Source organism: Phocoena phocoena, chromosome 3 (assembly GCF_963924675.1).
Source record: "Phocoena phocoena chromosome 3, mPhoPho1.1, whole genome shotgun sequence".
NCBI lineage: Eukaryota > Metazoa > Chordata > Mammalia > Artiodactyla > Phocoenidae > Phocoena > Phocoena phocoena.
In genome coordinates, this window is record NC_089221.1 from 12,205,039 (window position 1) to 12,228,166 (window position 23,128).

Below are 23,128 nucleotides of genomic sequence, written 5' to 3' on the forward strand. Positions count from 1 at the left end.
TCTGCACCCCCAAACTTCAGGCCTCGCAAGGGCTTGATACATAGAAGCGACAGAGGTCCGGCCCACGTGGAATCTGTAGAACATGCATGTTCTCTGCATACAGCTGACTTAACTGGCTCGGCTGTGCCAGCCAGTTCCTTGTCTGGGTCCTGTTTTGGTTTTCCCTTTCGGAGGATCCCAGGTAGAGGTGTCAGCGAGCCAGGCATGGTTAGGTTGATCTGGTTCTGAGTAAGAAATCTAATAGCTGAGAGAAATGGAAATAGGCTTTCAGAATTCCATCCTAAGAGCTTTGCCTGAAGACAGCCATCTCAGCGGGGAGTCCCAGCCTCTAAAGGTAAGGATATTGGGTGGCCTCCCTGGGGTGTGGGGAGCCAGCATGCAGCCTTTCAGAAGGTCATAGTGGCAGCAGCTTCTTTGCGGAGCCATCTTCAGACCGGTTTACGCTCCAGACTCAAAGACAAAGTGTTCATCTCTTTGGCTGAGGAGTGTCAAGCACAACTGCACAGTAAGCTGGATGCTCACATGCTGCCATTCGTCACTCCTTCCTGCTTTCCTAGAACCTGGGCTTGAGAATAACTTCGTGAGAGTTGGAGGGGGTAGTGGGGCTGTGAAACATTCTCAGGCTCAGCATGGAGGGCTGTGCCCTGCAGGCTGTGATGAGCCACACCCAGCGAAGGAAGCAAAGTGGGGGGATGCTGGTTTGAGTCAGTGCATAAAAGATTTGAAGAAGGACCACAATATCTTTACGACACGCTGGGTGTAGTCATTTCTAGCCGTGCCTTTATGCGGTTCATGTATTTTGCCTACATTGGTCATATCTTGGGAATACTGTTGGAGCACTGTTTCATCTGATATAGCACCACATTTGGATATAACTGACCTTTCACAGGTCATACTTGGTCCTTGGGTGGTGGTTTTTGCCACCTTGAGCAATAATCTCCAGGTACTGGTCTCTTCCTGTAGATCAGAGCAGCATTCTGTGTGTGAGTGAAGAGTACTCCTGCTGGAGGCTCTGAGCTCTAATTTGATCTAGTGGGAAATGTAGAGACCCAAGTACCGGAGATAAGAACGGGCAAGCCTCTGTGAGGTTTGGCGGGACGTTTTGTAGGGTGGTACACAGGAATCCAAGTTACAGACCTTATGTGAAGTTTTGATTAAAAGTAAATAATCAAGAACCAGACCACTGTTCTTGACTTTAAACAGTTAGGTTTCCTCTTAAATATTAGGAACGAACGTAGCTATGATATGGTAAAATTTTAAACTTCAACCCCTTCTTTTCCTTTTTTGCATTTTTCTTAACTCATTTAGGTATTAGAGTGTATTAGTTCACATATTTATAAAATGTTACTCTTTGTAAAATGTTACTTCCACTGCCTTTCAAGTCCCTGAGCGCTGTATTGCCAGAGGAACAAAGAGCAGAATGTGAAAAAATGGCCCAATTTGATGTTTTCAAAAATTACAGCAGATAAGTCCTGCTTTTTGATAGTAAAGGTTGATCTCCTTTTTTTACAGCTGTGGTCTCTTTGTGGGACAGGGTTTGACTGCCTGAAAGCTAAAAACACGTTTTTAGACAAAACATATAACTTAAGTAAATTAATTCACCTGGTTCTATAGTTAAGAAATTCAGAACTGTATCACATACCATAAACTTATATATATTCATTGTTTTAGTACTTAAATTATATATGAATAATTTGCTATTTTCAGTTTTTTATTTCATTAGTTTTCTGCTGGTTATTCTGTACCATTTAAAAGTCCTCATTTTGATACAATAGAACAGTCCTCTTTATAAAATTCTAGCATGTTTTCCCCTATATAGTACTACTGTACTTATAAAGACAAAGGTATTTTGCTAAAACTTACTAAAGTTTATACATGGTATTCTTCATGTGCTTAAATAATACCGTTTAAATTGACAGACTTGTGAATGCTGCACTGAAATAGAGTAGAACTACTTCTGAAAGCTTTATTGGAGAATTGCTGTGTATGAACACACATTTGGAGTTCCATGGGGTCTAGTTTTGGTGCAACAGGTGTCCTCTTGACTGGGATATTTTTCTAGCCACTTCTGCTGGCACACTCTCTACCCACAAGCGACAGTGCCAGCAGGGGCACCAACAGAGACAGCTTAATCCCTGCTTAGGGGTACCCAGAAGGCAGAGCTTTGCTTCATGTGTTCCTTTATATTAAGGTGATTGTGTGTTCACGTACTCAGTCATTGCCTCCCGCCCCTTCACCATGAGTAGGCCTGTTGTTGTAAACCCAGTAATAATGTCTGCTCTCGAGCTCTGTCAGACAGTTGCAAAGACACCCAAGAAAGATTAGTTGGAATATTCTCTCTCGGATTATTTATTTATTCTCAGTAGTAGAATATTAATAGTGTCACATGGATGCCTTTGGAAACTTGGTAAGGGCCGGGAACCCATTTGTCATTTTGTATTGTGGTTTAAGATCTAAAACAATGGCTTAATATAGAGGTTTACTTTTTACCAGTGGGAAAGTCCCAGGGCTTGCATCCCAGGGCTGGTATGGTAGCTCTGTTAGTAAGAGGATCTCTGAATCCTTTTGTCTTTTTGCTTTGCCTCCTTTAGCAGGTGGGCTACCATCCTTAAGGTTGCCTCAACGTCATCAGTAGCTGCTGAAGCTCCAGCCATCTTCACCAAGTTATTGGCAGCAGGGAGGAGAAAGAGGCAAGGGGGTAACGGGCATACTCAGCCTCCTAGGCAGCTTTCCTGGAAGCCCCATTCAGCATTTTTTACCTCTGTTACGTTAGCCACTCCTACTTGGAAGCGAGTCTAGGAAATACAGGTTTATAGCTGGAGTATTGCTCTTCCTGACTGTGGGGTTTGGCTATCAAGGAGGGGCAAGTGGACTTTGGGGAAGCAGCTCTCAGTTTCTGCCACACCTTCTGATGTATATATCCTTCTGGCACATGTTCACCAAGTCGTATGCTCTGGTGTATGTTTCCTGACTTACGCATATTGTAAGGAGTAAAACTCAGAGGAAATATTTATAAGGAATTCTTTCTAGGCTCTGTACAAATGCGAAATGTGTAACTTGGAGTATTGGTCCTCAGTCCTAAGAAATGCTGCACCCCCATTGTTTAACTGAAATTTTAGGGTACCTGCTCAAATAAAATGTATGGGTAATTATTTTCAGAAAATATTTGTATATATAAATTACTTATATGCTACAATATGAATGAGAGACAAAAGGTGATTTATGATAAAATGTGTTTCAGTCTATAAATGCCTAAGTACATGCAAAATGGAGGAGAAAACAATTAGATATTCAGGTGCTTGCAATATATATAAAACCATTGTGAATATGGCAACTACAAATGCAGACTGGACATGTGTTATATTAATACTTGTGACTCAAATACTGAGAATGGTATTAATTGTGCTGGTATTTTAAAACGGTAAGCAACTCTTGTAAAGTTTCAAAGAAGACCAAGCACTGCCTTCCTTTGATTAACATAGTTAACTGCATTCCTGGAAAAATCAGTGTATATTGGAGTAGGTGAAAAAAAGAAAAAGGAAAAAAAAAAACCCTCCATGTTTATATGTCAAATAGAGCCTAACTCACATTATTACAAAAAGCAGGATGATTTTGAATCTGTGAATCTGTCACAATAAGTCCCTTCCCCCAAGTCAGTCACTGTGCCTCCCCTCCCCCAAATCATTGTATCAAAAGTGCCCAGGCACGTTTCAGTGACTCTTGGGGGCAACTCCCTGCTTTGGAAGACTTGCGTTTCCTCTGTTTTTGTTTGTACAGGTGCCTGACACAACTGCTGCGGTTCAGTTGGTTCCTTTTTTTCCCCTGTTCTCTTTGGTTATGTCAGCTTGGTTGGTTTCTGCTTCAGTTTTTCTAACTTGATGTATTAGATCAATTTTAATCTACAAAGGCTGGTAGCCAGCCTTCCTAAGGAAGTCAGCACTTCGAACAAAGGTCTCCGAATCAGGCATTAGGAAACAAACATGTTGCATTCTAGCAAGATTTAAAGTTGTGAGAGGATTAAAGGAAGAGATTAGAAAAATCCACAGGCCTCTCATTTGCCACCAGTTTTTGGTTGCTAAAGGCTTCCTTTGGCCCGTCCCATTCACCCAGCACCCCCCTCTCCTCTGTCCTAAGGGTTTGCCCCTGAACCCTGTCTGCGTCTGTTAACAAGCCTCCCTTTCGGGACTTCCCTGGGGGCACAGTGGTAAAGAATCCGCCTGCCAATGCAGGGGACATGGGTTCGAGCCCTGGTCTGGGAAGATCCCACATGCCGCGGAGCAGCTAAGCCCGTGTGCCACGACTACTGAGACTGAGCTCTAGAGCCCTCAAGCCACAACTACTGAGCCCGCGTGCCACAACTACTGAAGCCCATGTGCCTAGAGCCCGTGCTCTATGGCAGTAGAAGCCACCGCAGTGAGAAGCCTGCGCACCGCAACGAAGAGTAGCCCCCGCTCACCGCAACTAGAGAAAGCCCGCGCGCAGCAACGAAGACCCAACACAGCCAAAAATAAATAAACTAATAAATTTATTTTAAAAAAAAACAAGGCTCCGTTTCGCTCCTCCTTTCCGTAGAAACCCGAGGAGGCTTTCAGGTTTGGAAGGATCCGAGCAGGATCCTGGTCATGAGGACTGGCTTAGGGAACACCCTGAACCACACGCACAGCCCAGCTCCATTATGTGCATCACATCCTCCTTTTTGTCCAATCGGATCCTATAGTTTCTCCCACATCTGGCATAATCACTCATACGTTTAAATGTAAAAAATACATAATGCCTTTCTTTCCATATTCTACCCTCACCTTTTCTTACTTTTTCTGGTTAGTCTGATTGCTTTCATTTAATTGCACTTTGATAGTTAACTGCTGTAACACAGCACTGAAATCTCCTTTAAGAAATGATGGCATTTTAATTAAAATTGCTGCTTCTAAGTTCATGAACCAAATAAAATGGCACTTTTTAATTTTCTTTTTTATTGTGTGAGGTAAAATTGCTATCCAGCTGTGTCAGAAAGTGAAGGTACATATTCTTTGCCTGGTGCTAGTGAGCTTTTCAAGTGAGCTTTCAGATCCAGCATTAAACTTTTGCTCCATTGTGATTGTCGTATGCTCGCTAACATAACTCAAGAAGAGTATTACTTTTAAATTTTAATTTGCAGATATCGCAGCAATGAAATTTTATGTCAGCGCGTATGTCATTTAAGGCAAAATACCATGTTTATTTGTTAAGACTAGCATCTGCTACAGTGTTTCGTGATGATGAATGTTCTTTTAAGTCCGTGTTTTACCATATTTGGTTTTGTGATGTAATTGAATAACTGATGGATTTGTTTCCAATTTTTTTTTGTTCTTTATATAATATGCCTTTGAATGAAACTGCGGTTTATGCCTGTGTGTGTGTGAGCACGTGTCTGTGCAAGTGTGCGCACACGTACTGGAGGACAGGGTCTGCAGCATGGCCTGGGCAAAGCCTCGGGTCCGGAAGAGCTGCTGGTTTATAATCGCTCGTCTGTCCTGCCGGCAGGTGAGCCAGGACGGGAAGTCACTCCTTGACAAGCTCCAGCGGCCCCTGACTCCCGGCAGCTCCGATTCCCTCACGGCCTCCGCCAACTACTCCAAGGCCGTGCACCACGTTCTCGACGTCATCCATGAGGTGCTGCATCACCAGCGGCAGCTCGAGAACATCTGGCAGCACCGCAAGGTCCGGCTCCACCAGAGGCTGCAGCTGTGCGTTTTCCAGCAGGACGTTCAGCAGGTGGGTCTCGTGGACCCCTGTCCTCGCGGGGGCGACTTGTGCCGAGCGAGAGTGTAGGTGGGCGCGTCGTCATGGGGGGCCTGTCTGTGCTGATGAAAGTATGCTAGGCCAGACGGGAGAGAGAGACACACACAGACACGCACGCACACACCACACACGCGCGTGCACATCTCCTTTCTCACCCTGAGTGAAAGCGGCGCTTCGAGAACGTGTGTTCAGGCTGCTGTCTGCCACGAGCTCATAGGCCTGGAACACAGGAGACGATGCCGCGCCTAACCCGGGGCCCCTGTGTTTTGTTCTTGAAGCAGGTCATCCTTAATTATGTTTCTGTGTGAGAGTAATGCCTGTGGTGCTTATAACGAGGTGCTGGTACAGTGGAAGGTTTGTCTGCCCTTCAGTTGTTTAATGATAAGCTCATCATGCTTCTCTCCCCGCTTGGTGGGTATTGCAGTCCGAGGGGCACAGGGGGGCTTAACAAATAGCCGTCTGATTAATGAAAAACGGACTTTTACAGTCATTCATTTCTAAGCAGTTGACATCTTTGTTGTTGTTACAAAAATAAGAGTAAGCGCAGTCCCGATACTGTTTTATTTCCTTGTTACGAAATACGGAAGATTGTCCTGCTACCAGGGTTTTGAGGATTAACGCTGTGGGAGCTTATGAAATATGATATAGCTTTAGTAATAACTAAGATAAAAGTTGTGTCTTTGCCCTAAAACAGAGGAGAAAGCAAGGGTGTGGATGAGGTGTCAGTCTGGATGAGGAATTCTGGGGGTGCAGGGAAGCCTGTGGCATCCAGGGGAGTTGGCGTGAAGCCACAGTGATGGGTCGGGAACAGAGCCTGTGTCCCCTCCCTGGGTGTCCCAGAGTCCGGGAGCATTGCTTAGACAGGTAGAGGCTCAGACCGCGCTCTGCCGAGTATCACCTGCCGCTGAGGGGGTTGTCTGCCGACGGACGGAGGCATGGAAGTCGTGCGGTGTCCTGACGACACGTAGGTCCTCCATATGCACTGATCATCATTCTTCTAGTAATGGGAATCTGGTGAGTTCCAGATCCTTTTAACTGCTCTATAATTTTTAATTTTCGCGTAGTATGCTTTGATTTTACTGATGGTTTTTGAGTTCTCTGAAGGTTGCACGTACAAAGCGCCATAGGAATAATCATTTTGATACTGTGCATGCGTCTTTTTGGTGGTGTTTTTGTTGAAGAAGGTAATTGCCAGGGAAAGAAGATGGAGGAGTCAAGGTGTAGAAGTTACTGTGAGAACTGAAATTGTGAGGTTGAAAGCACCAATATCAGTTTTTCTTAATTGTCCAAAAACTGTCAAAGTGTGGAATGTTAATAGCTTAAATGTAATTATTAAAGGATTTCCCCCCCTACCTACGTATCCCTTGGACCAACTGTTCATTACCTGTCCATGGGCCACAGCACACTTTCTGGACTTGTGTCTGGAGCAGCAGCTGGGCACCCCCTTTTCTCCCCCCAGCTCTCATGGCTCCTTGGGGCGCCCAGTCATATAAGAATAAGCCACTGGGCTGCTCACAGCAGAAGAGGAAGCCTTTGGGAACAGGCTGGTGAGAAAAATCATCTAGCTTGGTGCCGGTACTTACTGTGCTTGAATTCGAAAAGAGCAAACATTCATTTTTGCAGGTAGAAAGGTAATTTTGATAATTACGAGGCCAGTTCTTTAAGCTGTTAATTTTTTTTTCTCAAGAGCCAGAGCAGGGTTGGATGTCTGCAGGAGAGAGTGTTTTGCAGTCCATGGCACTATTAGCATTCTGAAGAAATGATAATTGCTGTTTAAGGGAAACATTTTGTCCACTGAATGATCCGGAATAGTTTGGACTCATTATGCAAACGGGAAATTGCTCTGTCAGCTTGTGAAGCCAGGAGCGAAAGTTGATAAGATTAAGCAAAGCAAACACTTTGCTTAGGAGGAGTCCTTAGGATGTCAGAACTGAAAATGTGTTTCTGAAACTCAAGAAATTAATCACACACAGGGAAAAATTTTGCCATCTTGAGCATAAAGGAGGAAAGGTAAGCTGAGGATAAGTGAGGAAAAGAAAATAGTGCTTTAGAAAGATGTTGTCAGCAGAAGATAAATTTGTAGACAAAAACAATTGAACTCCACAGAAACATAATAAGCCAATTAGAGATACCACAAGTGGTTTTTGTTCGGTTGCTTTGGGTCGTGAAAAGGCATCTATCTGTAAATACTGAGGAAAAAGAAAAGCAGCTTACCACAAAAGAGGTAAGGATGATGACATTCTTGTGAAGACAGCCCTCCAAGAAGTGTATATGCTTGTCTGTGGAAAATTACTTGAAAGAAAAGACGTGAGACCATTAATGGCGTGTGCTCTTGAGGAAGGGATGGCATGGGGGATTTCATTTTTAAAACGAGTAATTTTGGTTTAGTGCTTAGTGGTTTTTTTCCATAACAAGCAAAGGCAATTTCGTAGTTTCTGGATGGACAGTGTTTTGGACAGGAGTCAGGCGCTGTGGGGTAGGGGGTGTGAAGCTACCATCCCAGGGCACTGAGCATGGGTCCAAATCAAAGGTTAGGGGGCGCGGGTGGTAGGAACACTTGCTGAAGACTTGCCCAAGCACATGTCCTGCCTACTGGACAGCCTTAACCTTGGTCATCATTAGCTTAAAAATAAAATTAATACCATTTGTCATATTTCTTGGTGGTCAAATAATATACCTATTCCCATTGCCTTTTGTTTACTGTTAGAGCAACCCCCAGTGGACGTTTGGTTGAATTAGTGAATGAAGACTTGTCCTACTGCCAAGTGGTGTTTTCCAGTTTAGGGTATGCTTTAGTTTTCTCTAACAGCATAATTGATCACTGCTGCACTTGTTCAAATGAGATGACAGTTTTGGAAGCAGTCCACAGCAGGATGCCATCAAACCCGTTCTCCTACTCACTGGTGCAGTCTGCCTGCCTCCTGGGCTGGTGGGATTTAGCTGCTCCAACATGTTGTGTGAGGTGAATGGGCCCTGGAAATCTGCTTTCCTGAAGCAGGCTGACTCCCCCCAAAGAAGCCCCTCAGACAAGGAGCCCTTCTCCTAAAAAAGCCTCTGGCTCCCCCATAGCCCTTCAACCCTCGCAGACTTATCTCTTGGAAAAACTCCTTCCAGATTGGTGTTGGGCCATTAGCTAATATAATGAAAAAATGGTCAAGAAAATCTAGTCCACTCTAGATTCTTCTTGTCCACACTTCATCCTTTTTTTCAAAATATCTAAAATTGGATGTGTGGTATTCTGAGAGGTACAGAGGTAAATATGTTGACTAGCTCAACCTTCCTTTTCTTTTTTTTTTTGCGGTACGCGGCCCTCTCACTGTTGTGGCCTCTCCCATTGTGGAGCACAGGCTCCGGACGCACAGGCTCAGCGGCCATGGCTCACGGGCCCAGCCGCTCCGCGGCATGTGGGATCTTCCCGGACCGGGGCACGAACCCGTGTCCCCTGCATCGGCAGGCGGACTCTCAACCACTGCACCACGTGGGAAGCCCCCAACCTTCCTTTTCTCAAGGAATTACAGCCTAGTGAGAGTGGATGGTTTAATAGTCTCATAAATTAGCCCGTAACATGCTCAGAGTTGGCGTGTGTGTCTTTGGTTGTTGTGAGGTGTGATTTTGCCCAGGCGTGAGTTTGAGTCATGCCTCTTGAGGTGCTGCCCACGAGGGAGTGAATAAAACTGGCCGCCCTCATCGGTGTTGTCTGCCTGCCTTGCACATGCCATCTAAGGGGACACGTCTGTGCTGTAATGACTTGTGCAGATTTGGGGGTTCCAGGGAGCCTTGTCTGTATCCCCAAACATCAAGGCTGCAGCTTATGAGGAAGATGAAGACTCCTGTAACAGAGGTGCAAGTCACACTTGCCAGGGTGCCAGGGAAGCCTTCCTGAGAGATGCAGGTTTCCGCTGGTCTTTGACGGGTGACTGGAAAGTCAGGATGTTGAGGATGGTGCACCAGGGCTTGCGGGGATGGTGGAGACACAAAGGGCGGGGCCTGTCCGGAGCAGCAGGGGCCCGGAGTGGACAGCTGGGAGCATGGAGCCTGAACTGGTGCAGGTCTGGAAGAACGACCTCCGCGATGAAGGCTTGGGAGTTGTTTCTGTGAGCTTTGGGACACATTGAGGGGACATGGCGAGCCTGAGCGCCGTGCATGTTTCCTTCCTCTCTCAGTGCTCTCGGCCAGCTTGTGGCGGAGGGGTTAGTGTTTTCCCTGTTTCACCACATGGAGTTCATACCCGTAGGCCGTGTGTTTTGACTTGATGCTGCGGCAGTGGATGACAGGGTGACAAGTGTGGCGTGAGAGCGAGATTCCAGGCGAGGAGACAGGCTCGGGCCCCACCATGGACCAATGTGCAAGTCAGGGGGGAGTCCTGGAGTGCAGAACTTAAGGTCCATGGGGCAGTGGTCTGTGTTTTATTCTCTGGTGTTTCCCAAGCGTCTGGGATAGTAGATGCTCAGTAGTTGCTGAATGAATAAATGAGTAGATGAAGAAATTTAAGGAATTCCCCCAATTTTGCTAATTAAAGATTATTTGGAGTTAGTCTCTTTGTTTATTCTAGAATGGGGGAGGGTTGGCCCTACATTGGAATCAAGTCATCTAACTGGGAGATCTTTGTGAAGGGACCAGGAGCTTTGATTAAGGTTGGGGACTTAGGGGTGGCTGAGGAAGGAAGGGGTGATTTCATGGCCTGGGAATTTTGCCAATGTGTGAGATCTTTAAAATATTAAAGATTTTGGCCACTTGAACATAAAGAAATGGGTTTCAGGTCCACGGAGAAGCTATTTCACAGTTCTGCCTTGGGTCCTAGGCTGCTAGCCATTTGCCAGTAAAAGTCATCCCTAGGTGATGCCTGACCCAGAGTTTCCACCTACACTGGACCTAGCTCTTAAGGGAAGGTTCTGGAACCTCATTTGTCCTTTGCTCATTAATTTAAGTCAGAAGGATGGGGTTTTCTCATCAGGGTCATTATACAGCCCTCGCTATGTGATGATTTAACACTGTCTTCTGTTTACATATAAGAATGGTTAGAAAATGGCCATCTTTTCTGAGAGTTTCTCAGTTCGAATTAGGGAGTACTGGAGGGCGAGTGTTTGATTAGGGATTGGGAACCTGCTGGGAGCAGATAGAGACTAACTGTTGATCTTTCTGGTGGATCTGGAGCCAGCTTTTATTACCTTTTTTTTTTTTTGCGGTACGCGGGCCTCTCACTGTTGTGGCCTCTCTCGTTGCGGAGCACAGGCTCCGGATGCACAGGCTCAGCGGCCATGGCTCACGGGCCCAGCCACTCTGCGGCATGTGGGATCTTCCTGGACCGGGGCATGATCCCATGTCCCCTGCGTCGGCAGGCAGACTCTCAACCACTGCGCCACCAGGGAAGCCCTTTCATTACCTTTTGTCATAGAAACAGAGAAGAGACTTGACTGTCTGAGTAATCTTAGTAACCACAGCTCGCAAGGAGCCGACAGTTCGATGGTGGGGTTAAAAGGGAGGGAAAAGGGATGAATCTCTTCCCCACAGTGGATGCAATACAGGAATGCAGGGCGCGGGAGCTGGCGCTGTGAGCCAGTGGGATGGGAAGTCGAGGACACATTCACTCAGGGGTCAGGATGTCCAGGAGCAGACAGAGCCAAGAACGAATCCCAGGCAGCTGGGTCTCCCCATTGTTGAGTGTCAGCCGAATTGCCAGGGTCCCCTAAGAGGAAAGTGTCCAGGGATTAGCTGACAGGGAAGACCGCACGCATGCATGTGTGTATGTATATTTCTATAGTTCAGTGACTAGACTTAAGGTATACGTAACATCTGGACGCGTTTCTTAGATAACATCTAGGCATATTGAGATTTTTCTTGGACAACTTTGTACTGTTTTATACTTATTTCCAAATTAAGAATGAAAAAAATAATTTTTAAAAGTTTAGAAAATTGCTAAAGGTATTAGCCCATGTTGGTAGAGTGATGGTTTGGTTGGGGTGTGATGGGAACATCCAAGGTGAGACTATATGAATAGTAACCTACTTACCTCCTTTCCTCCCTCCCTCCCTCCCTCTCATCCTAAGGTTCTTTGCTTTCCTTAAGAAATTTAATGTACTTATGTAATTAAAACTATGGTAATACCAGGAGAAGTGATTTAAATTTTTTTAGAAGATGGGTGGATGGATGGATGGATGATGTAGAAGTTTAGAAGCCTGCCAGCCTCTTTCTGAGCCCTTCTTTCCTGATTTCGCCCAGGCTCCCTTCCACACAAGAAAGTGCGTGCGGAGCACACGCTCCTGGCCTTTCCTGTGCTCTCATGGGAGTTAAGCAGAAGTAGCTCCTGCAATGCAGGGCATTTGGTGTCCTGTATCATATGTTTGCTGTATGTAATTTGACTGAGGTTTTTTTAAATAGCATCTTTTTCCAAGTGAGCATTAGGCTTAGTGTACTTTGAAATGTTCTAGAAACCATTTAAAAAAAATTTCAGTATTATGAGTAATTAGAAGATGTGGTACATAATGCAATGGAGTATTACTCAGCCATTGAAAAGAATGAAATAATGCCACTTGGAGTAACATGGATGGACCTACAGATTATCAAACTGAGTGAAGGAAGTTAGAGAAAGAATATCTATTGCTTATATGTGGAATCTGAAAAGAAACGATACAAATGAACTTACAAAACAGAAACAGACTCACAGACTTAGAGAAGGAACTTCTGGTTATGGGGGGGGGTGGGGGAGGAGATAGGGACTTTGGGATTGACATGTACACAGTGCTATATTTAAAATGGATAACCAACAAGGACCTGCTGTATAGCACAGGGAACTCTGCTCAGTGTTATGTACCAACCTAAATGGGAAAAGAATGTGAAAAAGAATAGAGACATGTATATCTATAACTGAATCACTTTGCTGGACATCTGAAAGTGTCTCAACATTGTTAATCAACTATAGTCCAATATAAAATACAAAGTTAAAAAAAGAGTAGGGGCTTCCCTGGTGGCGCAGTGGTTAAGAATCCGCCTGCCAGCGCAGGGCACAGGGTTTGAGCCCTGGTCTGGGAAGATTCTCACATGCCGCGGAGCACCTAAGCCCGCGAGCCACAGCTCCTGAAGCCTACGCGCCTAGAGCCCGTGCTCCGCAACAAGAGGAGCCACTGCTCGCCGCAACTAGAGAGAGCCCGCGCACAGCAACGAAGACCCAACACAGCCAAAAACAAAGAAGTAAAATAAATTTTTAAAAAAGAGTGATTATATTTTTAGAACAAACTTAATTCTAATTTTGAAATACAATGATTGAAGAAATGGAGAGTTCTTGGCTCCCCTGGAGAGAAGTAAAGAAATGTGTGGGTAGAGATAGTCGTTACTGTCAGGCAGCGGTGAATGCTGGACCTAGAACGTTACTCTTTCTTCACTCAGTCCTCAAGAGCCCACAAATGCATGTGGAATTTTGTGTCTGTTTCATTCCACTGTAAATGTTATGCCACGCACTTTACAGAATTTAGACCCAGAGGCCCTTGTGATCACGTCAGACCAGGCCCCTCATTTTCCAGGTTAAAAAACCCCAGACTCAAAAAAGTCGAGCATCTTGGCCGAAGCTGCAGGAAGCCTAGTGGGTTTTTAACTGCTTCACTGCTCTTGACCTGGGGAGGATGCTTCACTCTGAGCTAATCAAAGAGTCAAATTGACATCTTACTTAAGAAGGAATATTTAAGTGGAGCTTCTCAGGCTCTGGGAAGGGGCTTTCATAGAAGCTGCAGTTGCCCATCACTGCAAAGGAAAATAGCTACTGAAGGAGACTTTTTAGGTTTCTTCACATTTTACTTTCTCACTCACTGTTTGCATTCAGCTTAGGAGTGGATGAGGGGAAACGGAGGCCTCAAGGGAGAGAGGGCGCTGACTCCCACCCCCAGCGGTCCCGAGCCCAGCTATTCCCAGCTCACAGCTTTGTGTTCTTCTCTGAGCAGCTGATGGGAAAGGGAAGAGTGTGACTGGGAGGCCGGCTTCAGGAGTAAAGTACGCTGTGAGCGTTAGGGAAGAAGGTGCCAGGCAGGCTCAGATGGCAGGGGTGTGTGGGTTCCCTCACTTCTGATTCTTAACTTCCTGATTAAGTGTCATTAACAGCGTAATACTGGACGTCCGTCCTCCTTGCAGCAGTGACTGAAACACTGGCCTTTAAGAAAAGTTATGTTATTGAAGAGCAGGCCTCCTTTTTGGTGCCCCATTTGAGTTTAGCAAATTTCAAATGATGTGGCTTAGTTGTTCGGTCATCCTTTGTTATAATCACTAAAATAGCATTGATTTGATCATCAAGAAAGCTCTTATCTAGGGCTTCCCTGGTGGCTCAGTGGTTGGGAGTCCGCCTGCCGAGGCAGGGGACACAGGTTTGTGTCCCGGTCCGGGAAGATCCCACATGCCGCGGAGCCACTGGACCCGTGGGCCATGGCCGCTGAGTCTGCGCGTCCAGAGCCTGTGCTCCGCAACGGGAGAGGCCACAGCAGTGAGAGGCCCGCGTACCGCAAAAAAAAAAAGAAAGCTCTTATCTAAATGCTTCTGTCAGGAGCACTTATTTAAAAGCAGAACTAGAAGCATAGTATGTCTATTTCTAGATTGGTATCCTGGTGATTTAAATAACAGCCAGCCTGTTGAACAAGGAAGTAACTAAAGTAAGTGAAACTGGGTTAGTTTTGGTTTTACAGGGAATCTAGGGTAGGGATGGGAGGAAATTCATATTTTACCACTAGAAAATCTGATTTTATATTAAAAAGAACAAATTCAGAATATTTTAGAATTGCCATTGTTTTTTATTTGTTTCATGTAACCGTAGTTTTTAAAATTGAATATAGACTCGGCAGAGTTAATTGTTTCATTTTTGTGTGCTTAAAATGTGACTTAGAGCAGCGGTCCCCAACCTTTTTTGGTACCAGGGACCGGTATCGTGGAAGACAGTCTCTTTCCACGGGCTGGAGTGGGTGGGGATGGTCAGGCGACGATGCGAGCGATGGGGGCAGCAGTTGAAGCTTCTCTCGCTTGCCCGTCGCTCACCTCCTGCTGTGTGGCCTGGGTCTTAACAGGGTGGAGGCCCCCTGACTTAGAGGGAACTCTCATTATTGTGACAGAAAACACTGATTCCCTAGGCCTCGTCTCTTTACAACGGTAGCTAAAATTGACAGATGTTTGTATGTTTTCCCTGAATACCGTTTGCATCCAAAGTTCCCAGCAAAACTAGATAAGCTTAATGTGCTCCTGGTGGTTTTATGTCAGAGGTCTGGTCTAGCTTTTACAAACAGTAAATCTTAGCGCTGGAACTCTAATGTTAGAAATACTTTAAAGGTTTTCATGTAGTATTTACATTTCATATAGTAACACAATATAATGAGAGGTAGGAGCCTATGTTCGGATTCTTGAAGTCCTGTGTTTGTTTCTCTTTTTAACGAGGTGTTCTTTCCCGGGCTCTTAACTTTCCTGAGCATCCAGTTCTTGCTTAATAGAGATAATAATAAAAGTCTACTGTCTTCTTTGTAGCCCTTGGGACAAATATGTTTTGGAATTAAGAATCTCTCAGAGTTGAGAAAGAGAACAACAGTGTGTATACACCGTGATACACACTCTGGTGAGGTCTGGGCAGCCCCCCATCATCAAGCACATGGAGATTTCTGCAGCCAAACGTTCAAGGACCCACACCAAAGGGATCAGTAAAGACTGTTAGTAGCCTCAGGTCAGGTCTTAATCGCCAGTGACTTTTTCTGACCAAGTTTTGAAAAAATATTTGGAATTTCAGAGCTGTTTTTAGCTTTTTGTGGATAAGGGGTTATGGACCTGTATTGCCCTCCCAAGCACAGCACAGAATAATCTCTCAATAGATGATGCCAGAGACAATGACACGGTGCATGGTGATGACAGAAGGCTGTTCTAGTAAGTATTTGAAATAAATACCTCCGCACTTTCAAGGGAAAATGTCATTGCATTGGTCTTTATATTGCATGCTGTTGACACATAGGCCTTTGAGAATGTCTCCTCTCTGACAAGGGTTTAGTATTTAGTTGTAAGTTCTTAAATAGTAATTACTTAGAAATATTAATCCACAAAACATAGTGAATATTAGGTAGTAGGGGCTTATGGCAGAAAATTACTTTAGAGATTGTATGGGATGGCCAGACTCGGCCACGTGAGTGAGGATAGAAAAGGCAACAGTGGCCAGTTCCCGAGACGTGTGGTCCAGGCGTGGTGTTGTTTGCTGGTTCACCTCCCCCCGCTTTGCTCTCTATTATAATAGTGTCACTTACCCAATAGCCTGAACTGTTCTGAAGCAAATCAGCTCTTTCCTTCCTCAGTTTGCCACCTGTGTGCCAGCTCTGCTGACTTGAAGAGGCAGTGGAGAGTAGAGGTTAAGAGAATGGACCCTGCTTCCTGGGTCCAGGTCCACAGGCTGGCTCTTCCACTTGGTAGCCGTTGGTCCTGCGTCTTCACGTATGAAACAGAGGCACGATGTGCCCCCATCCAGCTCTCCATGAGGACTGGCGGTGTAGTGTACGTCAGGGCCGGCTTCAGTAGCAGGCGCTCAGACAGCAGCGCAATTATTCGTTCATACTGCCGTGGTCACGTTTGATCTTATAATTACATCACAAGTAGGGAGCTAAGCAATCTGAGGTTTTCTGCACAGCTGACATTTTGACTTAGATGCTGAGAAGAGTTATCTGTGTTTTGAGTCTTGGCGGCTCACTTTGGAGCGACCTTGACCTTGGGGCTATCATGGTGCCTGTTAGAGGACACTGTACAGAGGAACAAGCTTGCTCCACATCCCCCAAACAAGGAGGGGGCGCTGTTGGCCTCCCAGCCTTGCTCTTCTGCCTGTGAACCAGGTGCCCGTGGGAAGGACTGGCTTTTGCCCTTTTTCCTCGAGCCGGCTGCAGAGAGCAAGTTGTTGTTCAGGTGAAGGTCACAAGGCAGGGAGAGGGCAGCTGCCACCACAGCTGAGTCAGGGAGGGGGCCGGCTGGACTAGCTTGATGGAGCCCCTGGCTTGCAAATATTTTTATGTTTTAAATGGAAAGGTTCCACAAGCTTGTCTTTCAAATGCTCCTTGGGCAGGTACGTTCATTCGGGATTCCTTGGCGATCTGGGAAACATTCTCAGACTTAATGAGAAGCAAAAGCCTCGTGGGGAAGTTTGGTTTTGAGTATGAGCTAGATCTCACAGTTGTCTGCGACTGTTTTTAAAAAGTGCTTGGAATTTGTAGTCTTCTTTGAATTACTTTCATGTTTGTTGGAAATATAATTTCACTTGGTATTTATAATTCTGTGAAAAGGAACCACTAATAAAAGAAAAATTGTAACCCATTTGTAACCCTGGGTGATTGGTTCATAATAGCTTTTATTTCCAATTTATGCTTTCTGAAGCAACTTTTCTTGGGCTTGAAAAAACAAATTCTTATTTTTTAAAAAAGACTGTGTTTTGCTCCCTCCAGCTCTTTCTACCAAATAGTGTTTGTCTTTTACTTTTTGAAATTGTGCCCTTACTTCAAGTCTGTATTGAGTCATCAATACTCATCAGGTTTGCTGTTTACCAAACCTCGATTTTTCTTTTTACACTGTGTTGGGGAGTATACAGCAGATACTATAGCTTTAGTTTAAAAAAAGTGTCTCCTAGTCTTTCATGCAGATCTGATAGGGAAGTGGACAGTGGCATAGATGTACTTACGTATCTCTCAACTCTTTTCAAGCTTAATATACTTGATCCTAGTCTTCTGCCTGGTGCTGGCCTCATACCGAAAGGCACATTCCATTAACTGTATCCATTCTTTGAAGTTGAGACATCTTGAAATTATCATTGGGTATTTCTTTACGAGTGAGACAGGACCTGTGTTCTGTAATACGTAGTAAGAGACTGTCATATAAACAGCAGCTTGATATCAGGTGGTGAATGTGGTATTACCTACTAATGGTGATACTGAAGGTCTCTCTCTCTCTTTTTAATCTGAAGAAAGAAAAATAATATACTTAAGTGCACTGGTTAAAAAGCAATGGAATATTCATAGCCTGTGCTACCAAAGAGCTTGATATTAGATGGAAGCTGTCTCTGGTGACAGTTTGTGGGTGGGGCTGGCTGTGTGCTCTATACCTGCCACGCCAGGATATTAAGGTGCTTGACAACTCACAGGCCCCCATTATTATCCCCACTGAGCAGGCGGGAAGCTGCGGCTCAGAAGGGCTACCCCGCGTCTGTGGGGCAGGGGGCTAGAAATGAAAGGTAAAGAGGGAGCTTTCAGAAGGGCTGGGAGGTGGACAGACAGAAGACAAATGGATCCAGTAGGAATCACTTTGATAGTGTGACCCCGGGTGACTGGAAGAGCATGGTGTTGACAGAGAGGTTCAGAAATGAACTATGGTAATAAGGTAAGCGTGTGTCTGTAGCCTGAGCAGCCGCTGCGCTGCGAGGCTTGACCTCCGTACCCCACCCTGTCCTCCCACATGCGCGCGTGGAGGGAGAGAGAGAGAGAGAGAGAGAGAGACACACACACACACACACACACACACCCCTGCTCATTCTACAAGGCTCTTTACAGAGGACCACCAGGGATTTATTCAGGTTCGTGAGCCATTTTATTTACACGCATTACTGACTTTGCTAAGCCCTATGCAGAAAGGACCATCAGTCAGACCAGAAGATGACTGGTGTGGAGCAGAAGAGGACAAGTCCGGCTGTCCCTGGACAGGCCTTTAGCCTCTTTTTATCTAGATGTCTGTCAGCGCAACTGATCTCTCAGTGGTGGAGGTAACAAAGGGCAAGGGATCACTTTCGTATCAGTGAACCTCAAATTAACGCCCCTTTTATTTATTTACTTTAACTGAAATATAGTTGGCATGCACTGTTAGGTTAGTGTCAGGTGTACTCTGTAGTGACTTGGCATTTGCATACATTGTGAAACAATCACCAGGTAAATTGAGTGCCCAGCTGTCCACACACAGTTATTGCAGTATTATCCACTGTCTTCCCCAAGCTGTGCATTGCATTCCCCACCCTAAGGCCCCCTTAATTTTGCAGTTAGTGGAGGGCTGTGACTGGGCCCCTTCCAGGTTGCCCTCTAGACCACTGTCCTAGCTGTGCGGCTCCAGGCAGATCTTTAGTCCAAGATTGTTTTGATCTGCATCCTTAGTTACCATGGCTACTAATTGCAGAATCCGAGGTGGCCTTCAGTACTTTGCAACACATGAACAAATGTCTTCAGATATTCAAATATCTTTTAAGGAAAGTTTCTGGCTAAAGACGTCACTGGCTTAGTTTTTGGCTGGTTATCCCCTCTCCATCAGAAAGAGACGAATGTGTATTTGATGTAGTCTTAAATATGTTGTTTGATAATGTTGGCGTTTTGCAACTTCTCAAGTACAGTAGCCAGTGAACTACTCAGCCCCAGCTGTGACTTAAAAACGTTGGGTTGCCCTGCTTTACTTTTACTCTTTTTCTTTAGTGTGGTGGATTTCAGCTAGCAAGAACTCTTATGTATTTAAGTTCATGGAACGTTTAGCTTTCATAACAGCTTAGTTTATAGAATAAATTATCCTCGAAGACCAGGACAGAGGCATTTAGCTGTTTTGTTTTCTTGGGTTTTACTTACATGTTTCAAGTCTTTCAGAAGAGACAGAAAAACATGAACTCTGTAGTTAAACTTCAATTGTCTGAGTTGTGAAGCTTTGAGCCTTATAAAAATGTTAAGTTAAATTGCTCCTCTGTGACTTGGCTACCACTATCTCACACAAAACCCAGGCAGTTTTGTTGGCTCAGTCATGCATAAACTGAGGTGAGATTTAATTTAATCATTAGTGCATGTAATATTTATACATAGATAGACTTGCACTATTAAAGTAAGAGCTGATTAAAATCGTGGTAAGAAAGTAGACAGAAGATGTAATTCTCAACGTGTTAGATTACTGTCCGGTTGCTCCCAATTTTTTTTCTCCCTTGTTTCTTGTTTCTTATAGAGTTTAGATAAGAGACTGTATCGTTAATGGATAGCCCTAAAACTGATGGAGGCAGGCATGGTTTTTATGGCATGTATATCTGTATTTCATTGTAGGTGCTGGACTGGATTGAGAACCATGGAGAAGCATTTCTGAGCAAACATACAGGTGTGGGGAAATCTCTGCATCGGGCCAGAGCTTTGCAGAAACGTCATGAAGATTTTGAAGAAGTAGCACAGGTAAAACAATGGCTTTTACTATTTTCTTCCATAAATACCTATGTGGTTGGTTTTGAATTACAGTTTTAACCCCATCTCTGTTGACTTAGCTTTAATGACGTAGGTTTGAAGGTGATTCAGAGATAATGCTCAGATTTCAGATGAAGCTGTCATGGCCTGGCCGAAAGATGGTTTAGACTGTTGACCCTTTCATAAATGTGAAGTTCTTGAAACAGAAAAGTGTCTTGGATATTTTTGCCATAGTTATGGTACAAGTGTCTGTTGACTAGTTTGTAAAATTCCAGCTCATAATCAGGGAATAACAGTCCTTGAATTTCTGTAATGATGGGCCAGCATTTCTTTTCCCTTTTCTATTTCTTTTAAAGTCATGTGCTTCAGAAACAGGAGGCAGGGGTGTGGTGTGTTAAGAGCATGAGATTTGTGGAGTTGGAATGTTGGCTGTAATGCTCACCAGCTGTGTGGCTTTGGAAAAGTCTCTTAACCTTTCTGAGGTTAACTTTTTTACCTGAAAAGTAGGCACAGTGAGGGCTGCTGGAGAGGAAGTAAGGTGTATGTGATAGTGTCATGTATGGCATCTCGCCCAGCTCTTTCCCACATTGGTAAATGTGCCTTTCATTTAGTTTTGTGTTTTGAAGGAGGAGTGAAGGAGGGAGAGATTACCATGCCATGATATATATGTGGAAGCTGTAGGAGCTAGGGTAAAGGTTGTTTTAAAAAGAAATTGTAGGATGAATCCAAACTGAGACACATAATGGTAAAACGGAGGAACACCAAAGGCAGAGTCTCAACAAGGAGAGAGAAATAACAAAATCACAACCGTGAGAATGACTCTTAGCTGACTTCTCACCAGTAACTGCAGATTCTGGAAGACAGTGGGATGGAGACCTGAGGGAAAGGAACTCTGAACCCGGAATTCCACACCCAGTGGAGCTATCATTCAACAGTGAGAATAAAATATAGACCAAGACCAAGAGAGTTTACCATTCACTTACTTACAGGAGACCTGAAGTGTGTAGTTTAGTCAGAATAATGGAAGCAGCCACTGTAATTTGAACTCCACGAGTGCAAGGATTTTGTGTTGTTCACTTCTCTGTCACCAGCGCCTAGAACAAGGCTGGCGTGGTACAGCTAAGCGTCCAGCAGTATTTGTTGAATGAGTTAATTTAATGAATAAAAAGGAAATATGAGAAGAAAGGCTTGAGGTCAATAATGAGCACAGAAATTGGTAAATACGTTTGTAAATCAAAGGATTGACCATTTAGACACAAGACGGTAGAACTGGGTGGTAGTTAAAAACAAGACGGAGCAAAGCCCCGGAGCACTTGAACACAGAAGGTGGAGAGGTGTCCTGACGAGGTTGGCAGGAGGTGTTGCTTATCTTAGGTTTGTAAAGACAGGGGTGCGTGTGAGTGTTCTTGAATGACTACTAAATGCGGGGATAGAAAACACCGCTTCCCATAAGTATAAAAAGAAAAGAAATACAGAAAACCAGATAAGTAAAAACTCAGGAAAATGGGTCTAGTGGAAGCAAAAGAAAGGAGAACAACAAAAATTATGTTGGAAATCACAAAATAAGATGTAGCAATTTGTCCCCAAATAGCAGTAATTACAGTAAATGCAAAATAGATTATACTTGTTAGAAGAAAGATTCTCTGATTGAATAGTTTTTTAAAAAATCATACTGTGTATTGTTTTCAAGGGGCAAACCTAAAACATAAATACCCAGGAATTTTGAAAGTATGTAAAGTGTTAGAAGATCCACCAGGCAAATATTAAGCAAATGAAAACTGGTGTAGGAATATTGGTGTTAAGCATATAGACTTGAAAGCATAAAAACGTCATTAGAAATAAAGAGAGCCTTCAATTATAAAAGGGGGAGTGTCAATATACACCTAACGATGTAGTCTCAAAATCTGTAATGCCAAAATGAGCAGGAAAGCAAACTGCACTTCAGTCCTGTTCAGGGAAAATGCCTTTAAAAAGTTACCTCCTTTAGGGCTTCCCCGGTGGCGGGCGCAGTGCTTGAGAGTCCGCCTGCCGATGCAGGGGACGCGGGTTCGTGCCCCGGTCTGGGAAGATCCCATGTGCCGTGGAGCGGCTGGGCCCGTGAGCCATGGCCGCTGAGCCTGCGCGTCCGAGACCTGTGCTCCGCAACGGGAGAGGCCACAACAGTGAGAGGCCCGCGTACCGCAAAAAAAAAACCCCAAAAAAACAGTTACTTCCTTTACACTGTAAAAGTCTCTGTATGTAAAGTTAAAGTGACACCCAGTCTCGTGCATTCTTGATCTTAGAAGCGGGATGGAAGAGGCTCTGTGTTCAGCGGCCTCGCCGCACCAGAATGGGTCTCTGGATTTCTCTTTTCTGCATTACGTGTGATGTCCCTACTTACGGTGCTGGAAAATATTTTGCCTTCCTCTCGTAGCAGAAGAAATGTGGAAGATGTGTTCCATCTCCCCTTGGTTTTTCCATAAGATAAGCTACTGCTCTGTAGCCATGTGGTTTGAGGATGGATGTGAGATTTGGATCCTCTGAGCAAAGACTTCAGGCACCAAAGAATCTATAAGAGGTGGGACTGCAAACAACCAAACCCAGAGCAGGCTTCTGCCCCAAGTAGCAAGGTCACCCGTGACCGTGGGCTCGGTTCCAGTGTGAAGGCGCTGGCCTGCCGAGTGTCCTTGTGTGCGTCCAGCACCTGTTGACCCCTCCCTCTAACTCCTGTGGTGCCTTCTGTGACGACCCTCGCCCTATCTTTTCATAGTAATCTTCTTCAGATCTAAGATGACAATCAAAGCCGTCAACACAGGGGCTCGGGGGGCAGCAAGAGGGAGACACTTTCTTTGTAGGGCACTTTTGCGTCTTGAGGTTTCTAGGGCGAGCCCCAGAGTGGAGGGAGGACTGCCTTTACCCCTGGTTCAGAGAAAGGCAGGGGCCTGTCAGCTTCCGCCGCTCCCCGGCCAGGTCTCACTGCTTTCTTATCATCTTTGGCATATTGACCCTGGGACTCTAAGGGGTACCTGACCCTCTTTTCCTTAAATTGAAAGTCCTTAAGCCCAAGTCTGAACTGTGCATGAAAAAACAAATACCTTAAACGTAAACACCTTCTGCTCACTTTGCAAACACCTGCACCCGGTTTCCCTCTCTCTGGTCTTCATATAATCACCAGTCATGTGCCAGGGGTTCATTCTGCCGCG

At 44.9% G+C, this 23,128-nt stretch overlaps 1 protein-coding gene across 1 annotated transcript in view; it reads left to right on the plus strand.

Annotated features, from left to right (window-relative positions):
• The window catches only part of TRIO (trio Rho guanine nucleotide exchange factor), a 372,408-nt gene that overhangs the window by 182,580 nt on the left and 166,700 nt on the right, over positions 1 to 23,128 (plus strand). The window contains exons 9-10 of the mRNA XM_065873385.1: positions 5,521 to 5,751; positions 19,815 to 19,937. Coding sequence (XP_065729457.1) covers positions 5,521 to 5,751; positions 19,815 to 19,937 — 354 coding nt within the window. The remainder of the gene's footprint in view (positions 1 to 5,520; positions 5,752 to 19,814; positions 19,938 to 23,128) is intronic.